The sequence below is a fragment of the Grampus griseus genome (genome assembly GCF_964374135.1).
Source record: "Grampus griseus genome assembly, chromosome: 4".
Lineage (NCBI taxonomy): Eukaryota > Metazoa > Chordata > Mammalia > Artiodactyla > Delphinidae > Grampus > Grampus griseus.
In genome coordinates this window covers 50,325,265-50,336,142 of record NC_138997.1, presented here as the reverse complement: position 1 = coordinate 50,336,142, position 10,878 = coordinate 50,325,265, and the positions used below count along the sequence as shown (strand labels likewise).

Sequence of the window (10,878 nt, the reverse complement as noted above, 5' to 3'; positions counted from 1 at the left end):
AGTCTTAGATATGTATGCCAATTGGCCTTGACTTTCTGCCATAAGAAGTTTTATGTGCCATGAGAAACACTATATTTGTCAGGATGGACCTGGCCTTTTTATTTAATTTTAGGTATAAAATGACAAAGCTACCTCAAATATTACAGGTTTGAATTCAGTGATTAATGCATAATTATACTTACAAACCGTTCCTCAGTAATAAATGATATTTTTGTTTATTTATTTATTTTTGGCTGCACTGGGTCTTCGTTGCTGTGACGGGCTTTCTCTGGTTGCAGCGCGCGGGCTTCTCATTGCAGTGGCTTCTCTTGTTGCAGGGTGGGGCTCTAGGAGCCTGGGCTTCAGGAGTTGTGGCATGTGGGCTCAGGAGTTGTGGCTCACAGGCTCTAGAGTGCAGGCTCAGTAGTTGTGGCACACAGGCTTAGTTGCTATGCAGACTGTGGGATCTTCCTGGACCAGGGCATGAACCTGTGTCACCTGCATTGGCAGGCGGATTCTTAACAACTGCGCCACCAGGGAAGTCCCATAAATGATATTTTAACTTACATACAGCAAAGTTAACACAAGCAAACTTTTTTCCAGTAAATTATTTCACACAGGTATATGCTTATGAATCTATTTAATTGTTCAAACTGTGCTGGAGAATACATATTTTGGAATACATAATTTGTTAGATTCAGTTATAACAGAGGTGATTTCTAATGGGAATTTCTCACACTCTCCTGATTATCAAAAAAATTTTATTAAAAAAAATCCATATCATTTGCTCCCAAATCTGTTATATCAAAATATATTTTTCAATTATACGCTTAATTATGTCACTTTCAGCTAATTGGTTTCATAAATATTAGAGATCCATTTTAAATTATTTTATGAATATTTCCAAAACGTATTTTCCGATTATTATTTTTCTAATGAAGACAAACAATTGACCTATATATACATATAAATTTTCTCTGCACAGTGATACTTTTTTTGAAGAGAATAGTGTGGAATGCGCAAAAGCTTGGGCTCTCCAGGGCAAAGCCAAAAAAAAAAAAAAAAGGCAAAATTTAGTTATGTCTCCGTATTTTTACTCTTTTGAGTTTTATTTTCTCCCCTTGTTTATTTTTTTAAATGCTAGAAATTTACCTTAAAAAATAACAATGCTACCATTTCAGTTATTTTCCCAGGGGCAGGGGGGTGGGGGGGAGTGGGGTAGTTAGTTTTATATTATCCCCCCAAAAAAATCATGGTTTCACATTCACTGGTAGTAAATATATTAACTACCTGGAATCAAAATGGAGAGCCTCTCAAGATAAGGAGTTGTGCAGTCAGCAATGACTTAAATTAGTCAGGATAGCAGGAATCCGGGGTCAAAGCTGTTTCCACCATTTTGGTCTTACCACCATAGGTAAGTGGGACCCTGTTTGTATAGCACTTGTTTCTGTCATAAGTGTAACAAGTCTCAATGTCTTCATCACAGATATTGCTCTGGGTGGCAGTAACTACTTGATTATCCAGCTCCACTTCTGTAAGATCACATTTTTTACAGCTGAAAAACAAATAGATGCATTAGACAACCCCCATCAAATGTTGTCTCAGAATGTGAGTAACTATACATTTCTACCCAAAATCAATTAGTTCTGACAAAGGGTGACTCCTTTCAGACTTCAACGTCTCTATAATACAGAATTATTTACGTAATTTTTCAACCTTCAGTTGAAAGGAAGCAATATAATTAATAATATGATAATATGATTGTGAGGTACTAGGAGTAAATGAGTTATTTATAGTAACAAAGAAGGGTTTGTTCTTTAATTTTTTATGTTGGATACTATAGTTTCCAAAGAAACACCTGCATGTTAATGTGTCTGATTATTGAACTATAACGACAAATTGGTCCTTTGTACTAATGGCAATAATTTCATCTTTAGAATAAATTTACAGCTAACTTTTATCTGTGATAAAGTTTTATGAATTTATGATACCTAATGTTTAACACAGGAATTAATGTATTCAAAAGTTCAAATTATATTGGTAAATGTTTATACCCCAATTTGTTTTCAAAAACATTCTTACTAACAATTTAATTAAAAGTTATTGACTTCAATATCTATATTAGTATGAAGGAAAATCTCTTACAGGTCGGACAAATGGTACACAAACTTGGTTCTCAGGGGTGAGGTAGGATCAGAGATATTCTCCCTGCTGTTCAGAGGAACACTAAAAAAAAAAAGAAAGAAAGAAAGAAAGAAAACAAAGAAGAATAATGAAATTAGCAGATACTGCTATTTTTGGTTAATAGGTATATTGCTAGGACAGTACTTACTATTTCATTCGGACATTTAGCACTCTATAAACACTCTTTAGTAATACTATTACTCAGATTTCACAGTAATTGTTACATTTTAAACATTGTCATTCAAAATAAACCTCACAACAACTTCTCTGTCAATTATCTTTGATTATTTGGCAAATCCCTGCTTTTCCTTTCAAAATAAGCTCAAGTTTTACCTTCTCTGTGATTTTTTACTTTGATCCCATCCCCACCCCTCAATAAACTCCTTCCTCTGTAGTCTCATTAAAGTTTCATATATCTTATTATAACAAATGCCATATTACAGTTGCTTACCTACACAGTAGTTGCTTCTAGATTCTATAAATTCCTTGAAGCAAAAATGTTTACACATTCCCAGTGCCTTGCTACATGTGTGGCATGTAGAATATGTTCAATATTTATGGAATGAATGGACAGATACTAATATCCAAATTTTAGAAATGCAGTAATTATAAATCAAAGAGGTTGGTGACCTACCCAAGGTCACACAACTACTAAGTAGTAAAGCTGGAAGTGGAATCCAGACCTCTTGATTTGGAGATGTTCCATGAAAAATTACACATCAACTAGTTCAGGTGATTTCGTTAAATTTTACATTTTTTCATCTATGTCACCACTCCTCATCATATGCATCCCTCCCTACCAAAAAATACAAAAAACAAACCAAAAAAACCCCTCATGTTTCCTAACTCAGTATTTAGCAATATTATCCACATAGATATCCAAGCCAAAAACTTGGATACCACCCTCAGTCTTCCCTCTCTGTCATGACCTATATCTAATCCATCTCACAGTTCAACTGATTCTGATTCTTTGCATCTGTGAACTCCAGCTACTTGATCAGGACACCACCATTTCTCTCCTAGTTTGCAGCAATACTCTCCTTCAGTCTTGACCCCTCCAATGTATTAACCACATTACTGTCAAAATAGTCTTTTTAAAATACAAGCCTAATTTCCTTCTCTGCTTAAAACCTACACTGTCTCCCCCTAGAAAACAGGGTATCATTAAGATGGCACAGAAGACACTACATGAAATACCTCTAACTCTCCAGCCTTCTCTCTCACCACACCACCCTCTTTATAACAGGTGCCAGCTGTAAACAGCTGTTTGCAATTGCACAAACTAACCACGATTTTCTCATCTCCAAGTCTTAACAGTGACAAAAACAATAACAGTTCTAACATTTACTGAGCACTTGCAGTGTGCCTGGTACTATGATAAACATGTTAACATGATGATTTCATATAATCCTCACAGCAACCCTTTTTCCTTTTCCTGGCATGATCTGCTTCACCCATCAACCCTGCCGTTCCCCCACACACATTTACCTAGCTAACTCCAGTTCAGTCAGCTAACAGCCATCATCCACTTCTACCACTTACTCCAAATACCCTCTCCTGCCTCCCCCTGCCACTCTCCCACCTCCCCCAAGGACTGGAGTGGGTGCCCCCACTTTGTGCTCCTATAACATCCTATGCCTATTCTTGTCATAGCATTTACAATACTGTATTGAAATTGCCTTCTCAATTATTTAAAGTTCCCTACTAGACTGTAAATTCTTTGATGGCATGGACTGTGTTTTATGTAAATTATTTTATCCCCAGCTCCAATCCTCAGTGGCTTTCAGAAGCACTCAATAAATGTTTGCCAAATGAATGGATGAATGATCAACTCTTTATTACACTGTAAAATCTCTAGTAGTATTTAAAAATGCTTTAAATAATGAGAAAAATAAGGGAATAAACATGTATGAGTGTTTCACCATGGGTCAAACACTGTTCTATGTGCTTTTATACATTACTATATTTAATCCTCACAACCTTAGGAAGTATATGTGTATATATACATACCTATATAATTATTCCTTTTTTTCAGTTTAGGAAACAGGCTCAAATTAGTTAAGTAACTTGCCCAAAGTCACATCATTAGTAAGTGATGGAGTTGGGAATAATGCCATAATGACACAGCAATGATAATAAAACTTTCAGAAATAAGATTAGGGAAGCATCAATACACATCAGGGAAGTGGCATGAAGTAACTGAATTGCCTGATTCCAATAAATAATATATCATAAAAAGAATCATGTAATAGAAGAAAAAGATAAATTAGAGAATCCTGGTGTGCCATTTTAAATCTGTCCCCTGGAGATATAAACATAAGATAGACACTTCTCTTCAACATGGTTTAAGTGCCAGTGTCATGGATGCCATCTCCTCAAGTTACATGCTTCTCCAATTGTTCTATCCTTAACAGGGAGCTATGTGGTATAGACTCTGTGGTCAGAGAAAATCTGCTAGAGGAAGAGATGTCCAAGCTAAGACATGCAGGGTGAGGAGCTAACCAGGCTAAGAGGGGTGGGAGAAAGAGTTCTTCAAGCAGAGGAACTAGGTTATGCAAAAACGGGAGGAAGAGAGCACTGTGAGTGTGAGAAAATAAAGGTACTGCAATGTACTGGCTTTTCAAACATGAGGTGAAAAAAGAAGTGGCAATGGAAGAGCTTGAGAGTTTTGCCGAGCGTTATAGGTTAGGCTGAGACATTCGTAATTTATCCTAGTAACAACATTACGGGAACCAGCAAAGGGATTTTAAGAAGGATAGTGACATAATGATAACTGGCACATAGGTGAATAAATAACAACAAATATGTTTTGAAAATGTGCCAGGAACTATACAGTCTTTAAAAGGAATAGATCTTCTCAATTTATCTTTACAATAACCCTATGAGATACATATTATTTTCCTATTAGTAAAGATGAGAAAGTTGAAGTTTAGATTGGTTCAGTAACTAGCATCCCAGAGCACATAGCTATTTAGTGACAGCCAGAACTCGAAACAAATTCTTAAGCATATTATACTTCTCCCATTGATTAAATGGGATCGAATACTATGTTCTGTTTCAATAAGAGGTATTTGATTTGGGGGGGAGGCTATTCAAGGTAGAAGTAGTTCACAAGGAAGACATTAATGACTAGATCCAATAGGAATCTCAGTTCTTAAGTATTATTAGCATTTTTGCTGTCGAATAAGACTCATAGCTTATGACAGACTATGTGTGATATGAAATAAATATCTGAAGTCCAATATACAAGTGTAGACGAAATTAATTTAGTCAATTTGATTAGTCTACCTTACTTTTATGGAGACCGGCAGTTGAGTACAAAGTGAAATACTCTGTGGTCCATATATGGTACAAAACAAGCCTTTTAATGTTATCTCAAGTTTCACTTTGAACTGATCAAGGGCAACTAAAAGTTCTGATTCAAATTGAAATAACTCCGTATAAACAGGGCATGTTGATGACTAGATGCGACCTTCGGTTATTATTTGATCTAGCTGACTGGTTTTAGGTTGCCTGGAAACCTTTGTTCCTGCTCCCAACTTCTACATAATTGGCTCAAGCCCATTAACCAGATTCAACTAATGTAAGGTGCTACACACCAAAAAGAGGAGCAAAGATATAGGTATCACATGCAAACAATTGCTAATATAAGAAAGTATCTCTGCTCACAGTATGAAAAAATGAAACATGAAATACCACATACATAATTCTGATGTTTCTCTCCACAATGTCTTGACTAGGATCTTCAGCAGAAGGGATGATCCTGGAAGTAATCTGGGCACACTTACATTTGTTGTCAACAAGAACAGTCCTTTCATCTTCATCTTGGGCTTGAAAGATAAACATATTAAGAAGAAAGGTAAATGAAAGTCTGTTTTTATACTTTCTATCGAGTTAATTTATGCCCTTCCCCCCAGCAGAAAACTTAAGTTTTATGGTTGATCAGTTTCGGCTTCTCCATTTGTTCTTTTTCCTAATCTAAAATAGCTAAGTGAAATCTCACAGCGTAGTGAAGGAAATCCAAATGAACTCCAAAAGGAATTTTCTCTCCTTCCCTTGGACCAGTCCATGGTCTTTCTAACCTGACTGAAAGAATTCTGGTTTTAATCTAATGCTATGAATATAGGCACAACCCTCTGAATGATGTGGCTTTGTAAAAGTCAGTGCCAAATGCCAAAATGAGAAAGAAAACAAAAATCTAAACTGGATTTCTCTCAGACCAGAGCAATTTATTCAAAAGTGAACAAAAAGTAACATTAGCCTTTCTAATAAGCCCAGTTTGAAGTGTCACGTCCTTCCTGAACTCCCAGTTATATTTTCTTTTTTCCTTAGATTGCATTAGAACTAAGAACATGCATATTTTCCCAAAGATAACCTTATTTTGTAACACTTTAAATATTCTCCACTAAAAGTTTCCTAAACTTAATTATATTCTTCTTTTTCATAATAACATTCAGGTTGTCATAGTATAATGATTTAATACAATAAAATAATAAGTGCTATGTTTATTAATATTTCTTATAAGAATTATTTTTAAAGATACAATATATAGAGACATAAGGTGTTATAAATTTGCTAAAACAATTTAGAATATATTGTGAGGTACAAGTTCTATTTAATATAATATGCATGTGTACAGAAAAAAATAATAAATGAATGAGTGAATACACAGATGACTATTAAAGCCTTAACTCTGAATGTCAACATTTATTGTCTAATCTGAATATTATACACAGATGACTATTTAAGCCTTAACTCTGAATGTCAACATTTATTGTCTAATCTGAATACTAGACAGTGAGGTCTGGTAAGTGCCGCAAAGAATTAACAAAGAAAATTTCTTATTATCTGGACTTAGATCAGTTAACAGATACCTGAAGAGTTAATAATAAATAGCTTTACTGGTGACGAGGAGACTAATAATCCCATTAATAAATATAAGGAACAGAGAAGAAAAAGCAAGCTTGGAAAGGAAAATAGTGAATTAAGTTCCGGAATATATAAAAAAAGTTTTACATTTTTTTATTCTGAAATGATTTTAGTCTTACAGAAAATTTGCAAAAATAGTACAGAAAGTTCTCATATATCCTTCACCTAATTTCCCCTAATATTTACAACTTACATAACCATAGTACAGTTATCAAAATGAGGAAAGTTACATTGATATAATACTATAAACTAAACTACAGACCTAATTCAGATTTGACCAGTTTTTCCACTACTCTTTTCCTGTCCAAGGATCCAATCTGGGATCCCACATTGGATTTATTTGTTGTGTCTCCTTAGTATATATGTATGTACTCTAATCTGTGACAGTTCCTCAGTCTTTCCTTGTCTTGTAAAAATTTTTAATAAAAAAAGAGAAGATGCTTATAATATATGTAGTGGGGGGAAAACAGTGTCATTTCATCTCTCTTAAAATGCATAAGAACCTGAGTAAAAAAAACATTGTTTTTTCTTTAAAAAGTTGAAAAATTATTGTAAAAAATTAAAACAATGTAAAAGACATAAATAAAAAGTGACAACCCACTCCCTCCCCAAAAATAAATAGCTTTATTTAATAGTGTTAATTAAACAATAATAATGATGCTAAATATCTTTTTTATTCCTATAATTTTAGCTAAGTGACCTCTAAAATTTCCTTCCATCAAGCCTCAATTAAAAAAACAAAGACTTAGCACACAAATTCAAGTTATAAAGGTTAAATGATAAGGACAGATATAACTGTAACTGGAAATCTAATTATTCTGGTGACAATCCCAGAGCAGAAAGGAGCTAACTGCAGTATTTCAGTCTTAATGATAACAGTCATTACAAAACATTTTAAGACCATTGTTATTGTACTTATAATTGTTTTGAAGTACTTTATAATGTATTATTATGCCATTAGTCATAAGTTCTTAATAAATCTTCTGATTAAGGTCTGTATGGTATTGGAGAAAAATCATTACGAAGCAATTTAAGACAATGATATAATTCTTAATTTTTTGAAAAGTGTAAGATGACTTAAATGGTGTCCTTTTCCTCCTCCTGTATTCATGACTCTTAAATGTTTTCTCTCAATAAAACAGAAATGAGCATGTAATGCCTGACCAAAAAATACAGATTGAGTCAAGTAGTGACTTGACCATTAAATCTTAAATAGAAAATATCTGTACTTTAGTTATGGCACATATTTTCTTGCCAGAAACCTAGGAAAAAACCATCATTACTGTTACTATATAAAAATACTAGGTAGCCTAATATACCTACCAGAAAAATGTACAAATACTTTCAATTCACCAAGACTTGTAAGATTCTAACATTCTGTTTCATCAACAAGCAGTATTTTTCCTAATAAACCTGTTATTGTAGACTATGCCTTACTTTATTCCAAGAGCACCTGAAAGATAGGTGCTCAATAAATATTTGTTAAATTTAGTTCAATTCAAACGGGTAAGAAAATAGACAATACATACTAGATATGAACGTAATGAGTTTACTAAAAGGTGATTCTTTTATACAGGAAGAATAGGATAGTAGTTAGGAGTGTGGACTATAGTGTCTGATGGCCTGGGTTCTACCTACCACATACTTGTTGTATGACCTTAGGTAAGTTACTTCATCTCTCTAAATTTCAATGGGCTCAACTATATGTCAGAAACAATAATAGTACCTACCCTCAAATGGTTATTGTGAGAATTAAAGTTAGCATAATGCCTAGAATATAGTATATACTCAATAAATTATAGCTCTTTTATACATATATAGCTATATATATGTTTCACATGTTTATAGGTATATAAATATGTTATAAACATATGTATTTATATATGTATAGGTACATATACATGGTTTACTACTAATATCTTTGTTTTAAATGTTATTAAATTCATTATTCTTAATGCTAAGTTAGTATATGTAAAATCACCATTCTTAATTACATCATACTCTGTCTTGAAATAAGGATGAGATCAAAAAAAAAAAAAGAAACTCAGTAAGTCTTAGAACAAACCAGCCAAATTGTATCACTTCTAATTCATATGCCCTTCTAGATGAAAATTATTAAACACTGTACTTCTATATTCAGAAAATAATCCATTTTCTATAATAGTTTGAAAAGTTAATAAACAAAATAACTGAAGTTCAGCCATCAAGTTATAGGAAACGTGTACAACATTAAACATTGTTAAAGGGTCATAATAAATCTGTAGGCTCAGATCCAGGAACGTTGTTAGAACGTATTAATACCAAGCTCTCTGGGGAAATAAAATCCCAATGCACTCTATATTGTATTTATAATAATTATTACTTCATTTCTCCAGAATATAAATTTGAGATACTCAAGGAGAAGATTACTGATTTTCAAGATTCAATATGGGTATTCGTGTAAGTATAGCTATCTGTACTTATCCAGAAATATCTACTTTCTTATTCTCTAGGTTGTAGTAGGCAAACAAATAAGAGAAGACAAAAAAGAATAAAAAGAATTACAATGAGTCTGTCCATGTAAATATCACTGCTCATACAAAGATTAAGACATGCTAGAAAAAAGTAGCCAGCTAGCTGTCCAACCAAAACACAAATATAAATGTTTAAATCTGAAGAACAGATCTGTGTTCTATTTTTCCTTTTATCTGGGTTCATTCTCAAAATACCACATACCTGTCACAAGAACAGCCGTAACAAAAATGGCCAGGACTCCCCAGAAAAGCAAATAGTTCTTCATCTTGACTTTCTTTTGAAAAACTGGAGCTAAAAAGTCAGGGTTAAGGTGTGTGGTCTATAAGGAGTGTGCAAATGATGGTGCTTCTGCTTTCTTAAAATAACACTCCAGGCAGCTAACAAACTAAAAACAATCACAACTGCGGTTGAAGTCTGAAATTTAAATACTGCACTGGAGGAAATCATGGCTCAGATTTACGTATTTTCTTCCAAAATATCCCTTAAAGCCATGTTTTGGTGCAATGACTTTTTATTTTACATTTATTCTATATAATTAAATCAGAAGACTAATAATAATTTCAAGGCAGTAGTCCATTAAGAATGTTTAAATGGGGATTCTCAACGTTATTACCTAGATAATAAAGTTTTCAAGTCAAACATAATATAGTATTTGTTGTGCCTGGAACAATAAATGAAGAAGAGAGAAGGAGGAAAAAATTAAAGCCCTTTAAGGTTCCAATTGCATTTTATGTCAACTTCTTCTTCTCGTCCTTCATTAACCAAGTTACCAGGTTTAACATAGAGATTATAGATTATATATATAATATATACATATTCTCATTACTTTCAGTTATTTTATAAGTTCAAATGTGGAACTGGAATTAGAAACAGGTGGATGCTAGATGTTATCAGTTGCCATGTTTCAATTTGATAGTATTAAAGCAGACCCTGTATTTGCTCACCCAGTTATACCTTTCAGAATTGTAAATCCATGAAATGATGCGTGTTTGAGATGCCTCAACAGAAAACTGAATCACCACAGTATTGCTTATAAATTTTTTTCATTAATTAGTGTAAAAAAAAAAAAAAAAACCCTGAGCTTTTGGATAGGGCATCCCCCTACCTCCTACCCCAACATGCTAGAATGTCTCTTAGGCAGGGTTGGCTACAATTATACAACATCAAATCTATGTTACTTTTGGTTTTCAGTTCCCTAATTTTTTAAGGATCTCGTAGAATTTTGCGAGTTACTGAAGAAATACTTCAGGACCATAAGTAGGCAAGCGGATT

General features: G+C 33.5%; 1 protein-coding gene across 1 annotated transcript; it reads right to left on the bottom strand.

The window, feature by feature from the left end:
- Positions 1-9,973, bottom strand: JCHAIN (joining chain of multimeric IgA and IgM). Its single transcript, XM_082653707.1, has 4 exons — positions 9,808-9,973; positions 5,867-5,993; positions 2,125-2,205; positions 1-1,534 (listed from the first exon to the last, which is right to left on the bottom strand). Exons 1-4 carry the CDS (start codon positions 9,869-9,871, stop codon positions 1,330-1,332), a joined length of 477 nt encoding a protein of 158 aa, XP_082509833.1. The 5' UTR covers positions 9,872-9,973; the 3' UTR covers positions 1-1,329.
- Between the last annotated feature and the right edge of the window lie 905 nt (positions 9,974-10,878).